General features: G+C 33.4%; 1 protein-coding gene across 1 annotated transcript; it reads left to right on the plus strand.

The window, feature by feature from the left end:
• The first annotated feature begins 546 nt into the window (after positions 1–546).
• LOC121372675 (5'-AMP-activated protein kinase subunit beta-2-like) lies at positions 547–27,086 on the plus strand. Its single transcript, XM_041499120.1, has 7 exons — positions 547–1,577; positions 11,215–11,372; positions 11,743–11,836; positions 16,110–16,230; positions 20,365–20,507; positions 21,517–21,585; positions 22,259–27,086. The coding sequence occupies exons 1-7, from the start codon at positions 1,437–1,439 to the stop codon at positions 22,334–22,336; spliced, it is 804 nt and encodes a 267-aa protein (XP_041355054.1). The 5' UTR covers positions 547–1,436; the 3' UTR covers positions 22,337–27,086.
• The last annotated feature ends 308 nt before the right edge of the window (positions 27,087–27,394 follow it).

Raw genomic sequence — 27,394 nt, forward strand, 5'->3', positions numbered from 1 at the left:
AAACGCTTGTTTTGTTTAACGACACCACTATAACACATTGATTTATTAATCGTCGGCTATTGGATGTTAAACATTTGCTAATTCAGAGAGAAAAACCTGCTATTATTTTTCAATTAGTAGCAAGGGATATTTTATATGCACCAGCCTAAAGACAGGATAGTACATGCCATGGCATTTGACATACCAGTCGTGGTGCACCGGCTCGAATGAGCAATAACCCAATGGACCCACTAACGGGGATCGATCTTAGACCGACCGCTTTACCACTGGGAGTATTCCGTCCCTTCTTCGGGTTAAATATAGCCTACAATAGCCGTCTTCATTAATTGTTATTGTTTTCTCTTCTTTTTTTTGTCCGGACTGCATCTGCTTGTCTTTGAATAATATATTCTCGCTTTGATGTGTATGGAGTATGAACAAATTAAGAATACAACTGATGATGGAATGAATTAAAAAAATCTTTAAAACATTCACCAAACGCATAAAAAAAACAAAAACACCAACAACACCAAATTAATATGTCGATAGTTGATTTACAGTATGTGATCTGAAAAATATCACATACTTTGATTGCACTGAAAATGTAAGATGTATGATAAAAAAAAACTTTATTGCATATAAATATTCCACATACGGAACTGCAAAACATATGCATAAACAAAAAACAAACAGTATGAGCCTTTGAATTGTGTGTAGGCTATTTGTTTCAAATAGAAAACAATAGAAAATCACTTTAATAACAAATAGGTAATATGACCGAATTTGTTTATTAAATATCAATGATACGTCAGACGTCGCACTTGAAATTGGTGTCTTAAATTTAAATCCCACCTTACCAAATTAGCAGTAGGCCCCAAGCATTAACCCAGAAGACTATTCACCTTAAAGAAATAATCTTTATTTGAATTGAAATATATCAGTCACATATGGTTAAATGGTTTCTGTTTGTTGTTATTAAGCTTAGCACATCTTATTTTAATAATTTCTATCATTGCATAACAAGTTTAACTACAATGGTCGCCATGCATGGTTGGTATCAAATGGTATACCCACAATGCAAAGCGAGACACGAGCACACTGTCCTCCATATTTGTTTATCATGTTTATGTCCTGATTAACTGGCCGTGAGTTTTCAAGGATGTATTTAGCGACATGAGAGAAGAACAGGTGCTTAAATTCTCTTAGATGTTTTTAATTTGGACCGCTTTTCAAGAGTACCGTCTAAATCGACTAAAATAGCCAATTCGCGAAAGACCAAGGGAATTCGCCGAATTTAGCGTGACTGAGGTAATCGTGATTTCGCCAGATCGTGAGGGTCGCTTGATGATTATTGGCGTTAAACATTGGCCCTCTTTAACAGACGATTTTGTTAACTGTATGTCTTCGTTCTGAATCCCGTTTTCCATAATCGCATGCATAGAGAGAGTTGACAAGCCATGGGAAATACGAGCTCCGCCAAAAACCGACACCCATCGGGGGATGATGCAGCGCCCACTTTGACAGCCAAACACATGGACTCCAACATAATGTTGATTGAAGACAATGACACGAATTACGTTCCGCCTGCACAAGGAAGGGTAGGTTGCTTTAATCACTCAGCAATCTGGCCACCATGTAGCGTTGTTGTGGTGGTTAGCTAAGCCTGTAGGGCACTGGGGCATTTATGTATATTAAACAGCAGGTATTCAGCCGTATTGATGTGCATCAATAAGTCATTGTTAAGAAAACATCCACTTAAAATTTATTTATGTAGTTTTTCTGGTAATTTTCAAGAAATGCAGGTTAGTATGTTAAGTGTGTACCAGGTTTGGTGGTTACCATATGGAATCGTGTTTGTTACATAGTTGTTTTTACTTGTTCTCTGTTGCACTATTTACTGATATGTGCTACCGACTTCCACCGTACATGTGCTTGACCTTTCTGAGGGTCAAGGGCACTTGGGATCCAGACTTTGCTTCCTATGTAAATGTTTATGATTTTAGAGGCAGACAAAACATGGTTTATAATCATTTAGGTCTCAAATTTGAGTTAATTAAAGCTACTGTAGACATAATTTTACCCATCAAAGGGAATGGGAAATTCTACTAGTGGCAGTTCCAAAACTGAGGAGATTTTAGATTTTGTTCTGAAGGATTATGAAGATGACAAAATTCTGAGACAGAGTGACCTTAGCATAGTACTGCCAAAGACAGAGGCAGAATGTCAGGAAACCATGGGTGTGAGTGTAGTTGTTGTCAATATGGGATTTTAAATATTATTAATGTATGATGTTACACATATTGGTATTTGTCTATATTGTGTAAATCTACCATATGTAAGAAATGTTTGATACAGTATACACACAGACATGTGCTTGCCACATGTATTTTGGCCATAATTTGGGGCAACACTTTGCCCTATACCCACCCTCCCACAATGATTGTTCCCACTGCTGCCACCACACCAATAAGGACATCATCAATGTTTTTCAAACATTTTTTTATCAGAATGAGGGATACTATAAAAACAGGATTGTAATGGAAAATGAAAACATGCAAAAACAGGACTCGCGTGGAAACCAAAATAATATTAATTAATAAACAAGTTCAATTAATATACTGGTGCTGTCAAATCAGTATGGGAGAATGGATGTAACGTTTCAGATATATCAATATATTATTTCAATCCCTCAGATGTTTTCCCATACCATACAGAACCCCATTACTGGCATGTCAAAAGCTGTGGTAACTAACGGGTCTCTAGCTTCGAGTCAGTAGGAGTAGCCTGGATGATTTGTGCACGTAGTGATACCTGTATTGGTTGATTATGATTGAGAATTGATACAGTTGGCTTTACCGATTTAAAAATCCATATTCGATTATCATGGAAAATGTTAATTGATGTAATTGTACCTCCATTTGTTGATAGTACTTACTTGAATTTCTCAAAATTAATGGTGTGAAATGATCATATTTTTTATCCAAGCTCCTAATTGTATCCGAATCCGATTTACTTTACACTGTGGAATATAATGATCAAATGTATAGTGCACCCCCTGCAATTGCCCATGGCAATTAGCAATGCCATGGTACTTTTTTACCTTCTTTTTTTCTTTAATGGCATGGGGTTTTTTGGCCGTTGACATTGTCTTACTTGCAGGTGTACAGGGGCTGAAGGGGGAGGTGTGTGATAAAATATCCCAGATAATGTGTGTACATGGTTTATGGATGGCCCCTATTCTGTCCTTTGCCAAATTATTAAATATGAAATACATGTAATTGTATTTGGCAAATATATCTTCATAATAAATTATTACACATAGGCCATTTTAAAACATTAGTTCCAAGACCAATTCTGCACATTTAAAAAACAGACATCATGACAACTAGTCAAGCAAAATGATTGAAGATTCACAGGGCACAATATTTCACACGAACCACCATTCTGTTCGCAAGTTCTGTTCGCAAATTGGTTACGTCGTAACCTGTAGATGTTCAGAAATTAAAACTTGCACACTTCACGATTACTGGAAGTTTATTCATGCAGACGTACTACTAGTATACCGACAAATGTTTTAGGCTGATTTTTAGATACTTAATGCGCAGCAAACCAGTAGACAATCTTATATTGCAACAGATGTAACTTGCGACCATTCTAAACTATAGTCCGTCCCATTACCTAAAAACATGTTTCTTGTAAAGTAAATAATTTCAGTTTGGTTTGACTAAGAAGAAAAGTAAAAGTATTTTGGAAATAATATTGGATTGCCTATAATGTTACAATGTTGAAAACAGTTTTAATGTATCTAAAAGTGTCACAAAAGTTGAAAAATACTAACATCGCTTAATGAGCTTTAAAAAACTATTGGAATGTTACTGTAGTAGAGAAGTGCCATCGATAAAGTGAAAGTAGCATGGCCACCACAAAACAAAACAAAGAAATGATTTATTTAATGGCACACTCAACACATTTTATTTACGGTTTATATATGGCGTCAAACATGGTTAAGTACCACACAGATAATGAAAGAGGAAACCCGCTGTTGCTACTTCATGGGCTACTCTTTTCGATTAGCAGCAAGGGATCTTTTATATGCACCATCCCACAGACAGGGTAGTACATACCACAGCCTTTGATAGACCAGTCGTGGTGCACTGGCTGGAACGAGAAATAGCCCAATGGACCCACAGACAGGGATCGATCCCAGACCGACTGCACAGCAAGCGAGTGCTGTACCACTGGGCTACGTCCTGTCCCTCAAAAAAAAAAAAAAACTTTGTTTGAGTTAAAAATGATGTGTTTGAAATGTAATTTCAACGAAACTTGGAGGTAACTGATCAGGTTATTCATGGGTTATGCAAATATAGTTCACGTAACCGACCAATTGATTACCTAAGTAAAAACCACATGAACCGACTTCCGGTTACCTCGAAATATTGTCCCCTGGATTCATGCAACATTTTTGGAGCGAGTTTGTTTTGAGTGCAATCCATTGCTCCCCTAATGAAGGGACCAGACAGATTTAATTAACAAATTAATATTTAATGGGCTTTTATTTTGTATAGATGAAACAAATTGAATTTGACTGCACATTTTCAAATACAATTTAGCAAATCATAATATAATAATATTTTTTGTCTACATATATCTAGTCAATGTTTGGGTATGGCCTTATGGAACTGTATGCAACCAGTCAACAGGAGGTATGGGGGGCCTTCCTCAGAAAGAAAATGTATTAAGTTTAAGGCAATTCCACCAAAAAAATTATACCTCTGGCGTGAATTTTTTTTCCCTGTTATGCCTTTACTTTTCACATAGAATTATTTGTTAATAATCAATAAACCATAAAATACTCAGGTTTTAATTCAAAACTGTGTCTTGTGCTATTACCTCCTAAGACTAGAACCCAAATTGCACTGAAATCTTTTTTCAAAAATGTCATTAAAATTGGATGAATATGATAAATAGAGGTTATTACCAGTGTTTTTCGGTATCGTCAATATCATATATTAGGAATAAAAATTGTATTATGCGAGCCTCTGGCGAACATAATACATTATTTTTATTCCTAATATATGATATTGACGATACCGAAATACACGAGGGTAATAATCTCTTTATCATATAAGCTCACGCTTAATACAACATGTTTTTGTAAACTGTACACGCAACTTTAATTCCATTCCGCCATTCAAATGACGTAAGCATATGTGGCGTGGTGTATTTTTAATGGAAATGACGTCAAACTCGAATGACGTCATTTTGGATGTCCTTACATCAAAATAAAGTTATGCCTAACGTTTTTTGTTTTCTGAACGCTGGACAGCTTTTAGTGTCAAATTGCCATTGAAATGTTTTTATTTGAAGACTATGAATGCATACGTCAATCATGGAGTGTCACCCAAGTACTTTTGCTTAAATGTCAATAAACCTCGACTAATTTACATCTAATTTGCAAACTTACCAAATTCTTAAAGTATGTGATCTGAAAAATATCACATACTTTGATTGCACTGAAAATGTAAGATATTATATGATAAAGGTAAGTATTGCATTTTGTTTCTAAGATGTTAATGGTAATTCCCAAACAACACAAATTAATAAATTTGGAATAGATTTTTATTAATAAAAACTTGAACTTATAGCATGACCTCGTTGTGTCAGTTACCTTTTGAAGCTTAATTTTAATATTGCCCTCCTAGTCCTACATTACTACCATATATTTTTTTAATTATCTATTCTCTTAGTTGTGCCATAGTTACATAACATGGCAACATAATAATCTAAGTGGGCACACCAAGAATTAAAATTTATTGGTAACTGACGTAACTTCCCCCAATCGGTAACTGACGCAACACGTTAACACATACATTTTGTTTCATTGTTATATTTCTTGGATGCTTAATGTAAGATTGTGAAATGTGTTAATTCCCAAACTAGAGTGAGTGCTATAAAAAAAATTAACAATAAGTTTCAGAATTTTCTTGACATTTGCATTTGTAAGTTTTATAATTTCTTTATTATCACATCTGTGTAAAACTAGAAAAAAAATAGTTTTCAAGAACTGCAAATACTGTCACTCCTTAGAAATTAATCTAAAGATGTCTATTTCACTCAAATATAATAATCATGACTCTGTTAACACTGTTTTTAAATAGATACATGTATGTAGATGATAGCAGTTTCACAAGCATCAATGCATATACCCTTATACTTCAAAATATATACTGTATAGCTTTTGACGTCAGATGCACTGTATAGAATTTGTTTGATTAGATATATTGTATTGCTTGTGATGTCAGATGTAAACAGTATCTATAATGTTTAATAATAATTACCGGTAACACAAATTTAGAACTGTAGTTGAATACATATAGTGGCACGTCACTTATTTTGCTATTTTTACATTTATTTATGATAAATAACTACACATTAGATGCTTTCATACATAATCTTTCATAATTAACTCAGAAAAATAAATCAACATTACACCGTACTGCCACAGTGGTTTCCCATAAATTCTTGGCTAAAATTGTAAAGTACATAAACAGTTTGCATCAGTTATTCAACAAAACAGCCAATCCTTTGTCATTGTAATTTAACTCAAATTCAAAATGTGATTTCACGCAATTAACTGTTGGTCACCTGAAATTAATTTTGTAATGATATAATTCTTTTTTTTACCTGTAAATGAAGTTATTTGGTTGTAATATTTTATGGGCATGTAATTTAATTCAAGAATTATCTTTAAATTTCAAAAGATAAATAAAATAATAATAATTTTTGAAAATGTATTATGCAACTATAATATTGCCCCTTTAATAGTTCTAATTTATAGCTAATGTCCTTTCATTTGATAAATTAGTTACTACTCCTGAAAATATCCCAAGTTGCTGATGTTTTTAGTAGAATACCTCCTAAGACAGCAACCTAGAAAATGAACGAGAATCAAGCACATTTGAATGAAGACAAAGAGGTTGGAGAGGGAAAAGAGAATAGTAAAAAATGGAGCAAAATATATGTAAAGTGAAATCAAACAAGAACACCCACCCCCTCCCCCCACACCCCGATTTTAAAGAAAGAATATGGGTTATTTACAATATCTGCCTTATTCCTATCAATTTCTTGCAAAACAATTGGTTCGGTTCAGTCATTTGGTAATGCAAATTTTTAAAATTAATTACACTTCAATTAAGATGTACATGTAAACGTAAGCTGTTGTCTTATTGTTGAGGCATGTGTGCAGAAAATTTTGAAGGGAGTGGTGGTTTAGACTGGCTGGCATCGAGGGTGCAACTGCCCAAGTTACCGGTAGGGAGAGGGTTGTGTTAGAAAATTGTGAGAACCTGATGTCCTAAAAATGCAATTTTTTGCATTCTACAAGTAAAATTCATCATGACAAATGCATGTGTATGGATATTAAAATAATACTAATTATATTGCTTTGAGTAGGGATAGGGTTGGGAAATGGGGGGTTGACCCCCAACCCACCATACTGAACATGCACCTATTGTTAGTTTTTTTTTAATTCCCTTTTAAGATTTATGTATTTCTTACAGTTTAGATGAACCAGTTGCCAAAGACATGTTTTATTTTTAAAATATGTTCTTATTAGTTTTTATGATTCGCAAATGTTGCGTCAGTTACTTTTGGTGTTGCGTCAGTTACCCATTGATAAAAAAGTTAGTAAAAAATTCCTTGTAGAAAACTTACTTCTCTTGTTCTAGTGATCACAGATTACCTGTGCACTACACTTTTCTGTATATACCTGAAAACTTGATACTTCAGATTCAGAGAATTTTGGCACGTTCAAAGACATGTCAAATACAACTTACTTTTTTTGTTGCGTCAGTTACCCACACTTCATTTGTGATTGTAGTTGCGCTGAGATTGTATGCAATGAAATTTTCTTTTGACATGACTTTGTCACAACATGTCAAAAATGTAAATTTTCTTTTGACATGACTTTGTCACAACATGTAAAAATAATAATAATAATCAAGATGTTAAAAAATGTCTGAATGTTGCGTCAGTTGCCTTGGAATTGCCTTTTAGGGTTAGGGTTAAAAAAATGATAAGAATAATTAATTTTGTCAAAAGCTTAACTTAAAAAAAAAAAAATCTGCAAATATTTTGGGTATGGCGCCATACCCGTTTTACCCTCTGGCAGAAACCCTGCTAGTCTCTTTTCTCCATCTTGTAACATCTTACAACTATGGTTTTAATAAATTTGTTTGGTTTTTCTATCAAGAATTGTTGTTATTTGCAGGGATCACACTGGAAGTTGACATTTTTTTGGTTTAGACAATTTTTAAACATGTACGTGTATGTCAAGTATTTCCTTGAACATTATTAAAATTTGGTAAATTTAAGTACTATTTCATTAGCCAAAAACTAAATGTAGCCATTTTTAATAAAACTTGATAATTGTCTAATGTACAGGGTGTACCCAGAGCTTGAACTTAAGAATTTATCACCCACGGCAATTAAAATGTTGACAAATTGCCGTCGGTGAAAGGGCCGACCGCCAGCAATTTTTTTAAAACTGACTTTTGCAGCAAATAAACTTATTTGAAAGGTTATTTTTCTGTATGTACATGTAGTCAAATTTCTTCAATGTATATCAATAAACTTCAATAAAGAAGAATTTATTTTATAAATGGAATTATGGACTACTAGTATAAGCTAACATTTAACGGAACCTGGTGTTTCTGAGACGAAGTTGCTCACGTTTTCAGTGAATATGATGTGAAAATTGTTCTATGGATGACATTGAATTGTACCTATATCGTGTTCTTGCTGGGTGAAAATTAAAGGAGGATGGTTGCGCAGCCCTAACCCCACCCCACCATTAAGAAAAAACCCACCCCAACAAAAAACTGAAAAGCAAAAAAAAAAAAAACAGGAATGTTTCGTTACCGTATGTCGTCGTGTTTTGGTTGACTTTGAGGAAATACCTATACCTTATTTTGCCCCTTGGTATCTGGTACTGAAAAGTTGGTATGATGTACAAGCTGCCTGATCTTTTGTGCACTGTTAGTTAAAACATAGTTCAGTTAAAACGGAGTGTCGGTCTGACATTCACGGGTATTCATTTTGCGAAAACGATCAAAGTTTTAATATTATTATTTTAATAAAGATAAAAATAATAAAGGAATTTTTTTTAGTGATCCCCTACCATGGGATAAAAATTTTCAGTTTTTTTTTCTTTCTTTTTTTTCCATCTTTATCGAGTGAATCGATCACATTGATATTGCCAGCTGATAAAAAGTTTTGTTTTTGTAACTTAGGCAGTGTATATATTATTTGGCACCCAAGATAAATTATTTTAATAATGAACACTACCACTTCCGTTTTTATAAGCAGTAATATACCCACACAAAAAAACACAAAAAAAAACTTTTTAATATTTTATAACGAATTGCTGAATAAACAAATGACAGTGAATGTGAATGGGTTTTAGTACACTAATCCTGAGGTCAACCGTTTCTTTGATTTCACTGTTCAAGTTCGCTGCAACTTAGTCAGTATACCACTTTTGTGAATTGTTCTTTCGTTATGACTTTGAAATACGTCTACATTCTTAGGGAGATACAGTTGTACTGGTACATATATGCTAATGTTTAACCAGATTTAGGTAACTATACACATTATGTAATTGAATTCTGCAAAAATATGCTTTGAGTAGATCTCACCAAACACACTTGGAACTAAACAGGTTAATTGATGTGTACACAGACATGTTAGTGAGTTGGTCTCATTTTAAGACAACTGTAATTCAGATTGAACCAAAAAGTACACAGGCGTGTTTTGCTAGGAAAGTAATATTTTAGAGGGAGGCCACTCACAGCAATTTCATGTCATATTTTAGTCTGCCCACTGTCACTCGCATTAATTTCAGGATCTACAGTATACCGTTTGATATCGGTATCATTTCAATACAGCTTTGCCATAACGAGGAAATTTCAAAATACTGAAATTTCGGTAATGAAACATGTTATCCGCTATTTAGTAAAGCACTAACAATATATCTGATGAACGCAACATAGCTAAAAAGAAGAGACAGATGAGAGCCTTGTGTATGGAATTAATTTTATTTAGATGAAATTAGTGGGTGAGACTTTAACTTGGGCATGCATTTAAAGCTGAGTATACTGAAAATAACGCTGAGTAACAGTACCAGTATTGTATCAATACCGAATACCAATACTGCAGACCTTGCTTTTTAAGATGCGCGGGTGCGATCACGCTCATACAGTGCACATAATTTCAATCTGATGAGTGTGGAAAACAGCGCACGTTACACTCAACAAACGGTGCACGTAAAATAGATTGGTATATATGTTTATTTTCACTGTTTACAAAAATCAACAGTTTTCATAACTCATTTAGCTGATAGGAAGGTCCTTTTAATAAAACAATAAAAATTAAAAACATGGCAGTGGCTTCCATGCAGTTGTTAAACTGGTATTTTTCTTTGTTGAACAAATCGGGAAATACTGGTTTGATAGACAATTTTGTAGACGTACCAGTCAAACTCCCAATTGGAGCTACGCTGCCTATTTTATTTATTTTGGAGAGTGATTTTCACTCGCCTTAGCATATTGAGGTGTGCAATTTTCCACTCACCTATAATTTTCAAAAACCATGGACTGATACTGAGGTAAATCGCCCCACAGATACCGATACCAAACCTGAAATTTTAATACCGCCCAGCTCTAGTGTTTGATTTTAGAATTAAGTGATCTTAGGGAACAGAAAATAAATTGTAAAGTGTATGTGATAAAGAAAACTGGGTAATCTCTTAAAAGTTTTGACCACACTCTAGCATTAAATACTGGGGTGAATGCTTTGGTCTGGAGAAAATCATGGGATGTTCGACATTATCAAGGGTATGTTCAATTTTCTGGAGTTGGTATCTGGAAGAGTTTACCTAATGATGTTAAAAAATGTACTAGTTTAAAAGTGTTACAAACGCTTCTTAGAAACATGATTGCTCTTCTACATAATTATGTCTTAATATCTTTTATGATTGTATATATTGTACATGTATGTTTTTGTTAGTTTTTATTTTTAATAATTAATATGATTATTATTGTTATAATTAGTAAGAATGCCTCAGGGGAGAATAGTCTAGAACTAACTGAGCTACCTTCTATAAATAAAGATTTTATTATTATTATTATTATACAACATTGGTCATTTTTCCTTAACTATTGTATGTAATTTTTTTAGCGTTCCAGGGCGAGTACAATAACCCCTGGCCAAGAGCCCACCATTATGATGGTTGGCCGGGCATTGCCAACAGTATTCAAGTGGGAAGGTGGTGGCAAGGAAGTTGCCATTTCAGGCTCATTCAATGGGTGGAAAGGAAAAATACCACTGGTGAAAAGGTTGGTTGGTTATATTTTTATTTAATCATACTTTGAGTCTTGATACAAATAAATAAAGAATGCTGAATGAGTGCAGTTGCCAGATGACATTTATGAAATAAACTTCAATTGTTTGAATAATAGTGTTTTTCATTTTGATTGTCTAGAGTTGTCAAACATTTTATAACATTTTTGTCAAGTTTGCACCTAAGGGCATCATTGAAGATTAGCATTAGCTGTTGTCCTCAATAAATAAAGTGTAATTTATTATTATGATAAATATTACTATTATTATTATCGTTATTAGTATTTACTGTATTAAAATGATAGTATTGATAATGGTATATATATATTGCATTATTTATTACAAACATTTTGTAATATTTTTCAGCAACAATGACTTCTATACAATTGTGGACCTGCCTGTAGGCGACCATCAGTACAAGTACTTAGTCGATGGACAGTGGGTTCACAACCCTGGGGAGGTATGTGTTTGACTTCTTGTGATGGGGGTATGACTTTAACCATTTGTATGAGGAGTAAAATCTCCAGGGGTAAAAACTGATGCCTGACAGACTGGAGGCAAAACAGCTCCTCATAGATGAGAATCCTCTTTTTGTGCTGCCTAATTTAGTTAGATTCGGGGTTTTGTCAAAATTTGCTACGTTTCACCCTAGTAGTCGGGGTTTTATATCAACCACCATTTTGGCGATTCCAGTATAACCGTGGTTGTGTTATCCACATATGTTATCTTTAGAGGCGCTGATTTTCTGCGATCGCGGAATCGCGGACGGAATCGCGGAAACACCTATCTGAAACGGAATTCCCGATTTTTTTCCACAACATTATTTAACTTTAAATAGCGCATTTGATTAATTAAAATTTATTTTTCGAACTAGAAACTATGGACACCGACATCTGCCTGTGCTACGCTACGACACTAGTACCTTTGTATGTTATGCCAAATGTTTAATGTAGAGTATCTAGACGTTTTACCAGTCGTGTTTAACGGGGAAAACTGAACATTGTGAGTTAAAATTGTCCAATATTTACTCAAGTGAAAGATATATTATGTTATGTTTGCTTATTAATTTTTAACATTTGCGGCATTGCCATATTTCTGATCTCAGAAAAGAATGCAGTAATTGCATATTGTATGCCAGGCTTTGTTCAAAATAAATTATACAAGGGAAGTTGTTTATAGTGTGATCGTTTGTAATTATTTTCCCGATCATATCGTAAAGAAAACTGAAAATGTCCGAAGTCTGTGTCGTGGCGTATTCTTGTTTAAATTTAAACCAAAAATAAATACAAACTACTGACATGTTTTGCCTCATTGTATATTTATTTATTTTATACCAGCAATTAATTGTGTTGTGTGTGTGTGTGTGTGTGTGTGTGTGTGTGTGTGTGTGTGTGTGTGTGTGTGTGTGTGTGAAACAAAAACAGAATTTGTTTAATACTGAAACGGAAAAAAACGGAATTTGTAACATTATGAAACGGAAAAGGGAAAAATCTGAAACGGAAAATCAGTGCCTCTATATCTTCATCACCATTGGTCTGCTTTAATTTCGCAAGATCTGTGAGCAGTGTAAATGTGTGAATTTGTTTCGACAAAAGCGGCGTGTGCCGGTCGATGCGCCCTCACGTAGCTGGCATATTAATACCTGCCAGCCAAACAAGTGACAGCAGCAAATTAATTGGCAAATTCCAATACAGCAGCTGCTGTTATGTCTGCATCATTTAAAATATAATATTAAATAAAAGTAAAGTCTTTAAAACCACAAGTTTAAAATCTCTACGTTTTTGTCAACTAAATGTTGACATCATCAGAAGAAGACTAAACATAAAAACAGGAGTTGGCCTTTAAAACCAGTAGGATAAAAACAGTTCAAGTGAAACACCAGAGTTAAAAGAATGATCACATCTAAAGATAAGCTGACTGGGATGACTGACAAAATAAAGATCTAAAACCAGGTCAGATAAAAGAATCATACTGTCACCAGGTAAAATATAATATTGAATAATACAAAGTCAACGACGAAAAATACTTCCTTTTTTTTTGTAATATAACATTTAGCTGTAGCCTACAGCCGAAGACTTGACAAAATAAACAAACAAAAATGGTAGAAAATGTTTTTTCCCGGTACGTATTTTTAGCAAATGATTAATAACACTACATGCGATATAATTCGATATTTGGTACAAAATGCAATCTGTTCTTAAATCGCAAAGTTGTTTGACAATGTACTCCACATATTCTTTGAGGTGGACATATTATGACAACTTTTTAATAACCGAAGTCAAAAACCCACACCATGTACAATTTAAAGACGTAATCTGCCATAATGTGTCGCTTTTCACCGGTGTTTTGTAACCGATGTCTGTCGCTAAAAAAATAAAACATTAAATGATCTAAACTGATAATTAGAAACGGATTAATGCCCCCAAAACCCTCTAGGAGTCTTTGACTACCTTGCATTAGTATTTATAACCTGCTAAACATTATGTCATTTAAACAATTTTCTAAATAAGCCGCTGTAATTTTCAGGATTTTTTGGGATGACTCATGAAAAATTTATGGTTCATTTGCCATGTCATGAAGCCTGGCATTTTATTTCGCTATTATTGTGATGAGAAAATAGTTTTAATATCTTCTAGTTGGTTCTGTTATAAAAAAAAATTCTCTCTCTCTCTCTCTCTCTCTCTCTCTCTCTCTCTCTCTCTCTCTCTCCCCTTTCCCTTTCCCCGCGTTATCTATCTATTGTGGAAAAAGGAAATCGGTTGATCAACAATTTTAAACATTGTAATTATGGATTTTATTTTTAAATCCTTGAAAATGATTTGTTTAAAAAAGAGTGGAAAATTCCGTTAAAAAAATTGTGAGGAATTGGGTTAACTTGGCCCATGTTGTTTTCAAAATCTTGATTAGCGATATTTCTAGACAATTGAAAATTGATTAGCAACTACTGTTTAATGTTTTAAAATTGTGTAGTGATGTGATACTGACCAGAATATACCCTAGTTTATAAAAAAATATAGAACTTCACATACAGGCTTTGTTTTAATGTGCTTTTGTTTATATAAGTTTAGTATGCACAAGAAGTTTTAAGATGTGTTCTTGTGCATAATAAATTCAAGTGCAATAAACATGAAGCGAAAGTATTTATTACATTCCTGGTACTTTTGGTTTTACAAATTTGATTTTTAATTAAATGTCCATTGGAAGCAAGTGCAAACAAGGGTTTTTGGTGAAACAGGGTGACATCAACAGATATGTCGAACAGTACAGTATAAAAATACTCATTGTTATCTTCAAAACTGATTCAACCATTGAATTATCTGTTTGATCCAAATTTGTTATTAAAAGCTCCAAATAAGAAATCTTTTATTCAAGAACATTTTTTTGAATGAAAATTAAAAAAAAAATTGTGCTGGTAAGGCACTGTTTCAGAGTTATGTCCCTTGAACATTATTATTTTAATTTTATTTCTGCGGTGAGAAAACAAATACGGAATTTTTTTTTTTTTTTTTTACTAGTTACTACAGGATCAACACAAAATAAATAACTATTGTGTATTTTCTTTTAATAATACAAAATTGGAAAACTTATGTTTTAACCTTTAGATTACTGGATTAATTTTTAACAAAAACCACGTTGAGTGGGTACAAGTTTATAATTTTTACTCACATATATTCACTTAAATGTTTTATAAATACATGAAATAAAGTTCATATATGAATCGGTAAGTATTATTTTCATGTCTTTTTTTGTAATTTTTATTATTTTAGATCGGCTAATGGTGATTAAAATGAGGCATTTGTGACCAGCTGTCCAGTATTTATGTCCATTATTCCCGATAACGGTGGTTTTCTGACCAGAATGTTTTTTAAAACCCGAACTACGATTCATATTGCAATATTTGGTAATTTTCGTTGTTGGTAAAACGATCAAATTTATTATCAAATTAGCTGTCACAATCAGCTATCGATCCCTGAAAATGACCGCGACGTGCCGCCATTGTTGTCAAGCGAAAATACTTGCCGAAAACCACTTTTTGAACTCAAACTTTCAAGGTATTTTCAATTGAAAAAAATCAAAACAAAAGCCACCATTTTGAAAAAAAATCTTTTTTCTTTAATTATATTTCCGTTTCCGGTGAGTTTCATGTGCAAAACGGCGGGAAATATGAATTGGGGAATGCACTGTATATAGTGTACAGTATATCGACTGCAGTACTCAGAAGGTTAAGCAAGATTGATATTTATGGAAAATTGCAACTTGATATTTTTGAGGAAATTTGTTGTTGAATGAGTTACAATGGTCTTTATAACAAGATAAAATGCATTTGAATTTCTGCTTCAATGAGGCAGTTTTGTTACCTGCTTGGGTCTTTAAAATCAAAGGACCCTGTGGTACCAGTAGTCCATCAAAAGAAATATACATGCATTTTGTCATCCTGCATGGATTGAGTTTACACATGGCTCACACTGTCAGTTGACAAATTAGCCAATTGATAAAAAAAAGTTTATGCAAAATGACTACAAAATTTAGCATTTGGCTAATAAAAGTTTCTTTAAATTAGCCTCTTTTGAATGATTTTGAAGGAAATACTCTAAAAATGTGCAAATTGCCTAAAACAAAGTTATTTCCAGTGTGAACCCTGTTAGACAGCATACATTGTATAATTATTATATTTATGCACATATTTTCACATTGTTTTTGTTTTATTTTAATTATTTGTTGTCTATTTTCAGCCAACAACAAGCAACAGTATGGGGACGTTAAATAATGTAATAAAAGTGAAAAAATCCGACTTTGAAGTTTTTGAAGCACTAGCAATTGATAGTAGAAATACAAATGCTTCTAAAAGACACCGTAAGTAGCAATTAATTTTAAAATATATATTATTAGTCGCCTACTGGTCCAACCCCAGGTGATTATAGGTTTCATCTCTGTCCTTCTGTCTGTCGGTCCATTCGTCTGTCCTACTTAAAGGTTTACAGATTTTTTTTTAACATTGTCTTGAGTTACGGCTAATCAAGTTTGACTTCCATGGCATTTTAGCCATTTTTCACAAGAGATCAGGTCTTTGAATTAGGAGATAAAAAAAATGAGTCTCCTACCAGTCCAACTGGAGGGGACTATAGGTTTCATCTCCGTCCTTCTGTCTGCCCATCCATCCCACATATAGTTTTTTAGAATTTGTTTTTCACAATGCCTTGAGATATTGAGCTTACATTTTATGTGTAGCTTTGTCATGTACTGTTAAAAGTTGTACTTTCATGGCGATTTATCCATTTTTGACAATGTTATGGCCCTTGAACTTTGGAAATATTAAACAACAAATTCCAGACATGTTTTTGCAATAGCTCAAGATAACGACCTGAAATTTCAGGGGTGCACAAATGTGAACCAGTAGCTGAAGTTTGGTTGCCCAACATCATCTCTTGGTTGCCCACATATTTCATAAAAGTTTTATGAATATAATTTTGAACAGTCATTAAAATGAAACTGAAATTCAAAATGTTTTTATTATTATCATTACTTACCAGTTTAGTTTTATTTCTTTTTTAACATTATTTATCTACAGCTCATTTTCACTTAGGCTGAACACCACTGGAGTGCATTGATTAATTAATCATCAGCTATTGGATGTCAAACATTTGGTAATTCTGACTCATAGTCATCAGAGGAAACGAAACCTGATACATTTGTCCTAATGCAGCAAGGGATCTTTTATATGCACTTTCCCACAGACAGGAAGGCACATACCACAGCCTTTGTCCGGTTCTTGTACACTGGTTGGAACGAGAGAAAAACAAATCAGCTGAATGGATCCACAGAGGTGGTTCGATCTTGCTTGGGCTGTCACAGTCATAATACTTTGATGAACTCAGGGTTCACCCAGGATTAAAAATACCCGTAGCCAAAAAAATTGCCAAATGGGATTTTTATTAGCCATAATGAAAATGTTTTAGCCAAAATTGTTTTGTGTAGTATAGTATAGAGTATTTATATATGAATATGAAAATGAATTTTTTTCAGCTAATTATGTACAAACTGGAATACATCTGAATAACAAAATTACCCCCTGATCAAAATCAAAGATAAATGGGGGTAGGGGCAGTTAATATATTACTTTGATTTTTCAGTGGGTGAGGGGAGATAAGCAGAGTTGGAAGCCAATGCCCTCTGCAAACACCCCCCATATTCTATGGCCTGTGGCATTAATAAAAATTTGACAGCCAATACTCTACAGAGCTCATTATTTCTGTAAAATAGCAATCTTTATTTTGGTTTGAATTGCTTTTAATTCTATTTTAAAGTAACCCATCTATTCCACATTCCAACAGTTTTGTAATTTGTGCCATTTTGTTGATTTCCACGTCATGTTAAATGCTTGTTGTTGATTTCAGCTTGTAAAATACGTAGCCTAAGAATGCTGACTTCACATTATGATAACTATCCATTGATGTTAAAAGGTTTTGATTAAAAAAATAATGAATTCAAATTTAAGGTCTTTTTAAAATCTAGCTAACTTTTGAGATGTCACCTCACAGTCAACAAATTTATATAATATTTTTATCTAACAAATATCATGATTATTTTTAACTAATTGTATTCAGTATACATTTAACCACAATTTGTATAAATACTGCATGTTCCTTTCCTGCGATCACGAAATGCATGAATGCGAAATTAACAAGGAAACCGGAAATAAACAAACGAAACGGCAATTAAGTATTCATTGATGCGAACAACTATTTGGTGGTGGGTTTTTTCTCACAAATTTACATCAAGATTTACTTGCGTGTAATCGTATTGTTTAATGTCCACAACGGTGTCTTTTGACACGTGCAACAGTCTCGGTTGACTGTCAAGCATGACCTATATGCACACTGAGAACAGCCAATGAACGTTTTCCTGACGTTCGCGAACTATGTGATTGGTTCCCGACGTGGACATTGGGTTTAATGTGAAGCGCATAAACCAGTTTAGCGGACATTTTTGTTTTGCTCGGTCTAGCTGAACTCTGCCCTAGCCTACTTGTCTTTGACCCTGAACTAGCATGTGTATTGAAACTGACACTCAATTTCGGTCTGTTTTTATTACTTTGGTTCAAAGACTTTACAAAGTTAAAATAACACGCTACAGATTTTTCACTTTTCTTTCATACATGTTGCTGTTAAAATTAATAACTGTGATTATTAAAATAAGCAAACATTGTTATGCTGAATTGTTGATGACACTGCTTCTCATTACCAGTCGTGAGACCCCTGTTAACATTTGGTATTATTATGATATGTTAGGTGTCAGATAGATTATGTAACCGATTGTTCACATTGGAAAATAGAAAATGGCTTAGCCTTCCAAGGTATTTTACCCATTTTTCACATAATTATGGACCTTGAATTTAGGAGATACAAAAATTTGTTGGGCCGTGTATGGGACATGTATTGCTTCAGCAGTATTCTATGAATGCTAGTTAATACCAAAAAATCGGCAAATAGCATCATGTTAAATTAGGCAAAAAAAATAAAATAGGTGTGTTTCTGATTGCATCCCCCAAAAAATTAGGGTAGGTAGGTAGTTTTTTTTGTTTTTTATTAAATTGAATACTATAATAATTATAATTATAATAATAATAATAATAATAATAATAATTATTATTATTTATCATCATTATCATTATTGTTATTGTTGTTGTCGTTGTTGTAGTAGTAGTAGTAGTAGTATTGGTATGCACTGTTTGTGTATTTCCTTAAATTAATGGGACATTTGTATTAATTTCGTTGTCCTTAATTTAAATACTTTATGCAAACATTTGAGATGCATTAATAATAAGACCTGTTGATTTAAGTGAAGACGAGAAATAAGCTGAATTGATACGATTATATTTAATCGAAATAACCTGTACCAAGGCTATGTTCGTACATTCGGTTACTTCCGTGACCGACCAAGCTGTTCGGTGGTAGCTAATCAAGGGAAGGAACTCTATTACAAAAGCTTTTCCATAATTTCTCAATGTTTTTCGGAAGGGAATTACATGTGCAAAATGTACATAAACAATGTGCAAGGAAGGAAATACTCTTGTTTGGTGATTTTTTACTCCTTTTTTTTCTTTTTTTTTCAGTTTAAGAGAAAAAGAATTAGGGTCGGGGGTGTAAAACAAGGGACGGTCGGTCGACCGGAAACACACTTATTTTTTTGTTTTGCCTTATGTGTGTATTTTTAGGTCACATGAGACTCGAGTGACTTATTAAGATCCGTTTTCATGTGGCATTGTGTGTTGTCATTTCTCCAAAACTACATGACCAATTCCAACAAAATTTTGTGGGAAGCTTCCTTGGCACATGTAGAAAGAAATGTGTGAATTTGGTCATTCCCAAAAAGGGAAAATTAAGCCAATTTGTTTAAATATATGATATAACCGAATAGTCTTCATATATTTACATATCACTAGATGGTTTATCTAATTTGTGAATGTCATTAATGTCCGGTCCACCAGGGAGGGTGTGAAGTTTACTGTAGTTATATTGTATTTGTATATAAAGAAATGCATATAAACTGTAATTTCTCCAGATCTAATGGAGAATTTCTAACTAAATTTGGTGGGAAGACACACACAGAAGTGAATTTGATCATTCTGACCCTCCTCCTGTCCATGGGCCTGAGGGGTGGATCCCAAAAATGGAGGGGGAAGAAAGATCATATTTCAAAATCTTCTCTTCCGTAAATGCCAAACCTTGACACATGGAGAAATATATTTGTGAATTTCCCCTGGGGAATAAAAGGCGGGCCCAATATGGAAAAATTAAGTCAGTTAAAAATATATAAAGACTCTACTTCCACAAATGCCATAATTGAATGGTCTTCGTATATGTAAATGTCATTAGATTTATCAAAGTTGTGAATTTCATTAATGTTGAATCCGCTGTTTAACTTGAACTGTGTTGTCTGTGATTTATTTGACATGTAACACTGTATGAGTTTTTGTCTGTATTTCAGAAGACACCCCTTCATCGGGTTCCCCGCCGGGTGAATATGGCCAAGAAATTCCTTCCAAACCAGCCGGCACTAAGCACAGTGCTCCTCCCTTTTTACCTCCTCAGCTCCTCCAAGTGATTTTAAACAAGGACACACCAGCCCATGTAAGTGATGGGGAAACATCAGCTCCAAGTTCAGCTAGCAAACTATTTGATTGGTTTCCGACATGGCCATTTGGTTTACCGTGAAATGCATAAACCAGTCTAGCGGATGTTTTACCGCTTGGTCTGGCTGATATCTCAGTTCTGTTCTAGCTGGCTGAATTTTGTGGAATTGCGGATGTAAATAAAAAAAACTTTAGATTGCTCTGTTAGTGTGAAAACTTGTTATTTATTTGTACATAAATACATGGATAATGCAGTGGTGGAGGGGCAGGTGAGAGGGGTGCATGGTTTTGGCACAATAGTTGTTTTCTCTGTTGTGCAAATGTTCTAATAACATGATAGTTTTCGGATTAAAAACAAATATGGCTTTTAGTGCATCTTGCAGAACATTTCGTTCAAAGTCAGAAAATGTAACATTTAAAAAAATTTCAATAAACCTATAAACATTATTTTATGAAGTACACTATTTTTATTAAAACAATTGTCATTATCTTTACCTTATTGCTGACTAGTGAATTAGTAAGTCCAATATCATGGATATGAAATAGTGTTTTCCCTAGCTTGTTTTAGCATGATCCAGCACCATGCCTCAATAGCCTTAATCAGTGACATGCTGCCCTGAGATTAAACGAGCCTTTTTCAATAATTAATTCTAAAATTGCCTTTATAAAACACCCAAAATGGTATTATTAATTAATAAAATATGCCTTTTATATCTTTTGCCATTCATTTATTAAAGCAAGAACATAAATTACATTAATGTTTATTTCAATTAATTTTTGTGTATTTTTAATGAAAAACAAGTGCCCCGAAAATGGTGAGAATGCCCCAAAAGTATTTGGTCTACCATGTCTTGCCAAATTTTGTAGGGAAACCACTATGAAAGATGCACTACTTTATATGTGTAGAGTGCATACATGGTTTTTATTTTTGCTACACAAGCCCACATACAGACTATAGTTACGACAAGAAATAAGATTTTTCTTATTATTTTCTTTTCATTTTACAGTGTGAGCCTTCATTACTGCCAGAACCAAACCATGTGATGTTAAACCATCTTTATGCCTTGTCAATAAAGGTAAGAAATAGAGTGTTTTACTTGGTATATTGAATTGTAGCATAAAATTCAGAAATGTCAGATTGTATTCCAAAACCAGTTTTAAAAACACCTGTTTATGTTGCATGTTTTTGTTTTTTTACAGTCTCTTTGCAATGTTGTAATAATAATATATAAAAATTGATTTTTATATTAGTGTGTATCATTTAATTCATTTGTTACATATTTTATCATTTAATTCATTTGTTACATAGTTATTGATGGTCAAGTATTCAATAAAAGTAGTCCCACACTTTTTTTTTAAACTATTTTTTGGGTTAGGAATTTTTCCTTCTCTTTCCATTGTTATATACTGTTACACCAGCTACATACACTGATTTTTGTTAATTCATATACCTTTGTCCGATACCAAATGGCCAATTCTTGTATTATGCTGGAGTATTATTCATCCATTCATTCATTCATTCATTCATTAAACTGTTCCTATTCTTGTTTTTTTTATTACAAGCTTACAGTTATTAAACCCTAAAATAAATTATTAGTCGCTACTGGTCTGTTTCGTCTGACTGTCCATCCATCCAGCTATCCCACATTTCCAGGACTTTTGTGACAGCTTACCTGTATTTTTTTAGCAAATATAAACATGTGTTGGACTACTGAGGTCTCATACCCATGTTATTTTTTTTCATTGCAGGATGGAGTAATGGTTCTCAGCGCTACACACCGATTTAGGAAAAAATATGTGACAACTTTGTTATATAAACCTATCTAGTTACTTTGTTTTAATTTACAAACATGTCATCAGAATCTGGAATCAACTTAGCAAGTGAAGGAACTAGGATTAGCTTTTATCATCACATCTGCAAAGGATACTAGAGTTCATCTCGACATGGCATTAACAGCTGTGCTTAGCCAGTGTTTACAAGAGATGTTTTCAAGAAACATTTACATGAGATATTTACAAGAAACATTTACAGGAGATATTTACAAGAAACATTTGTAGGAAGGACAGGACAACCTTGGGTATTCACCAATTGCGAATTTCAAAAACAGTTGACAAATTTATTTTGATTTGGCAAAATAATTTATATTTTATTATAAAATATTTGGGTTTCTGCAATTTTTGAAGTTTAGTAGATAATTTAGCAAAATTTTCTGCTGACCCAAAGCCATATGTTTAACATTTAAAAGAGATGTTTCAAGCTGTGGAGTAGAAACCTGATTTACATCCTCCAGCAGAATGAATCGAACACATTTACATGAAATGTTTACAATGAACATCTGTGAAAGATGTTGAATAGAAACATTAACAGATGTTCCAAGATGTGGAGTTGAAACATGATTTACAGCCTCCAAAGACGAGGAATTAAACAGAATTAAACATGGCTTCACATTATGTACTTTCAACCCTGCTGAAAAAAAAGCTGATACAAATTTTGTGATGGAAGTTTTATAGTTATAGGATATTATTTATTTACAAATTGTTCCAAATTTCTAGGGCTGTACTTGTGATGTTTGTTTTTGAATATAGCTAATGTGATACTATTATAGGAGTTATATTTATGTAGTAGTGCCACACACCTGTCGTTTACAAATATTAGCTACTTCCAAGGAAACTATCCAGAGTTGGTAGCTAATGTCATATTTGTTTTCGCCAATGTAGTCTTTTTTTTTTCTTCTTTTTTTTTTTTGCCTTCTTTTATTTTCTTTCTTTTTTTTCTTCTCTAAAATTACAGTATATTTATATGTTTGAAGTAGATTTATATGGATTTTTTCCCCTCTACTATATATCATCGCTAACAATTTATTTTTTCTTTCATCTACCAAACACCATTACCTGTAATTCGCTTTCATGACTACAACTATAGCTAGTCCCTTTAACTTCCAGCAACAAATGGACAGATTGACAAACCATTACTGAAAAGTCGTATTTAAGAGGGTTGACTAATTCTGTAATTATGTACTTAAGTGCACAATAACTCGAAAATATCATCAGCTTTAAATAATGTCTATGGCAGTGTGATTTGATTTCCCATTCTGATGATTTGTTTGAAGTGTAATAATATATCTATATATAGTGTACATTGCAAGTAATGATTACCAGTGCTGTTAGCGTAGTATCTAATGTGGTGTGACCGTAATCCAATTGTGTACTACTGCGTGTAATATTATGTAAATATGTAAATTAACCAGTCGTTTGCATGTCTTGTGAAGGATACAGTGTTATGTTTGTGTACGTTTGTTGTGTTACTAAGGTTTATATAAGCAGAATATTATTGTAATCTTGTGGTAATAGGAAAGTTATTTGTTTACAAAATGTCGTAGGTTAGTTTTCTGAAGGCATGTAGTATGTTAACTTGCATATTAATTGCCAAAATTTTGCCACATAACCTTCAATGCATCTGTATCTCACCGTATTCCATCTGCTATCGTGTTTTCAAATTTGTTTGGTTAAAAACCTGTTCTGACCTTGATATTGTTTTATCTTTTAGTAGACCAATAATAGTGCCATTAAATACTATTTATCTTACAAGTTATTTCAAAATATCTAATTATCATATCTGGACATGAATGTATTCTGAGGTTTTTACTTCTTTACAAACCAAGTTTAAAAAATGTTGTAACATATTTTCCAACTTAATGCAATTAACTTGTATGTAATAGACAGCAAGTTGAAGTTATGACATAAATGTGTTCATGTCATGCTTGTTTGACACCCCTAAGTAATGTTACATATGGTGATATGGGATTTTTGGCTCCGTTAGAGATGGTGTTTGACACCCCTAAGTAATGTTACATATGGTGATATGGGATTTTGGCTCTGTTAGAGATGGTGTTTGACACCCCTAAGTAATGTTACATATGGTGATATGGGATTTTAGCTCCATTAGAGATGGTGTTTAAAAAGTGTACAGTTATACAGATTTATGGCACTTTTTAACGGAGAAAAAACAACCTATTCTTGGTACAAATTTTAGGTTAACCAGTCGTTGCGACATTTTGAAAACCGTATTTTTTGGTTTAATGCACATGACACAACACAACAATAAAGTCACCCATCACCCATAGTTTTTTTTTTTGTTTTTTTTTAGTTTATAATAATCTTAACCAACTACACAGTACAGCAGGAATAGTGATTGGCCACCAATTAATAGTTAATTTATCAAACTGTTATTACAATGTACATGGTCACACCATCTAAGCAGACAATCTGTACAATGGTTGGTTTGTTGGTTTGTGTACTGTATTAACATTATCCTTATGAATCCTTGAACTGTTAGTTAAAATGGCATTAATTAAGTCTTTCTGCATGGCAATTTAAATGAAAATTCAGATTAACATTATTATTCTTATGGAAACCTGAATTGTTTGGAATTCATATGGCATCAAACAAGTCTTTGTATATGGCAATTTCTGTGAAAATTAACTATAGTTTTGCATGAGTTCGGAAAGTGTTAAATGATTTTTGTGTTTTGCTCATTTATTTTGTGATTAATTTCTAATATATGTTAAGGTCTAGTATATGCTGTTTGTAATTTAGACATGTTTTGTTGTTTGTCTTACATTAAAACAAAATCCATAACACCCCATATATGTGTAGGATGTTTTAACAGGGTTCGGTCTTAAGAAACATTTTGAGTTATTTTCTGGGTAAGTGATTGTCCCATCAACATATTATATGAGAACATATATCGACGATACTGAACATGTTTCTTACTGGGAACAGTATTGCAAAAGCTTAGGTAACTAAACTCATTTCACATGAGTTTTACCTAGATAACTAATTGTTTGGTTACACAATTTATTTTTACATGACCGGTAAAGTTATAAATAAATGATACTGAATTTTGTAACTTTGAATTTGAGAAATTAACATTTCTCCACATAACAGATAGGCAATGCGCGTAAATTTAAAGTTGCATAATAAATGTGAATAGAACAAAGGTTCGCATGAAATATTGTGCCCTTCTCTTAATGTCCGTCAATTAAAATAGCATCCTTTAAATACAAATTGTGTCGCACTGAGTCAAAATAAAAATAACATTTATCTGTAGCATTGCCTTGTAGGTCAGTTTCAGTCATTCCACTGACTGCTCGGTCCAGCCAGTGCACCATGAATTGTACATCAAAGGCTGTGGGATGGTGCATATAAAAGATCCCTTGCTGCTAATCGAAAAGAGTAGCCCATGAAGTGGCGACAGCAGGTTTCCTCCCTCAGTATCTGTGTGAACCATATGTGTGATGCCATATAACTGTAAATAAAATGTGTTGAGTGCGTCGATAGATAAACCATTTTCTTCTGCCACTGTAACGGTCAATAAATATCACTTTCAGATGCGATGTTACCAAACACTCATCTTCGTGGCACTGACATCAGTGTCACCTTCATAATCATCCTCGGTATCGGAGTTTGTTTCAATGTCACTCTGATCCATCTCTAGTCTTTCTGTAATAATTCCCTGATAACATTGTCTGTTTTGCCATTGGATTCTTAGAGCAGGGCATAATTCACTAAACTCTTGCAACCATGCGATCTTGTAGTGCAGTGCAAAGGACTCGCAAAGACTGCTTTGTTGATTTAGAAAGCCTAAGAGGGTTTTGTGAATTAGGCCTCAGGGCCCATATTTGAGTTGTCCATTGATGTTTTCAATTGCCAAGAATGATTGGCCATTCATTAATTTGAACCCTGTTTTACGTTGAGCTTGGCTAATCATACTATGTGCCAAAAAGCTAACTTGCAAATTAACATGCTTTAATTGACATTTTGATTTTGACCTTTATGGGGGATTGGAAATCATAGTGGTATAGATTTTGTATTTGCTGTTAATGTTTTACTATATCTTGGATAAAAAAAATTCTGTAGGAACATTTAAATTTTAAATCCCATTAAAAAAAAAACCCACAGACATTTCTTTTTTAATGGAAAGGTTGGTGTAGCAAGACCAGTTTATTGATCCCTCCATCTGATGTCCATTCCTGATACTGATCCCCAGTAGTACTGCTGTTTATTCTAAATTAGCAGATTCACACAGAATGTTTACATTTGTCTTTGAATAACGCACAACACCATGATGTTTGTTTTTATTGTTGGTAATAGGATACCCAAAAGCTCTTTCATATATAATATATGTAACTTTTTTCTCTCATCTGTACAAAACATCTGTATGCATACAAACTACTTGAAACTTGTGTGTTAAACTAGAATTTTATATTCCAATTCAAGATGTGAAACGGTGATACACCTCTAAACTGGACCCTCTGTAAACTGGAATTCCCTCAACATTGGACGTTTTTTTACAGTCCATTGTTAAATATCAGTATATAACAGAACCTCTTTAAACTGGAGTTTTTAATTGGTCTTGTGAGTGTCCGGTTTAGATGGGTTTACAGGGCCGGGGCAAGGGGGGTCCCCAAAAAACAAATTTGGTAAAAATTATACTGGTTATTGATATTGACGTATATAACCTCTGAATGGCTGCAAAATGGTATTTCATTTGTTCTAAGAATTCATCTTTCCCCCCCCCCCCTCCCCCCCCCACACACTCCCCCCCCACACTCCCCCCCCCCCCCCCCCCCCCCCCCACACAATCCTAGCTATGGACCTGGTTTAACTATCTTAAAAACATACACAAATTATTATGCAATGAGTGAAAACGTGTTGTTTTTTTTAAATCATAATTTACAAATATTTTTAAAACATTCTTCAATAAGTTCCATCACTGGTTAAAATGGATTGCCATTGCAAAACAGATAAATTTATCTCTTGGTCATCTTTAATTAAACAATATAATGATTTGTAAATATGGGTTTTATGGAATATATGCATGTA

Source organism: Gigantopelta aegis, chromosome 4 (genome assembly GCF_016097555.1).
Source record: "Gigantopelta aegis isolate Gae_Host chromosome 4, Gae_host_genome, whole genome shotgun sequence".
Classification (NCBI taxonomy): domain Eukaryota; kingdom Metazoa; phylum Mollusca; class Gastropoda; order Neomphalida; family Peltospiridae; genus Gigantopelta; species Gigantopelta aegis.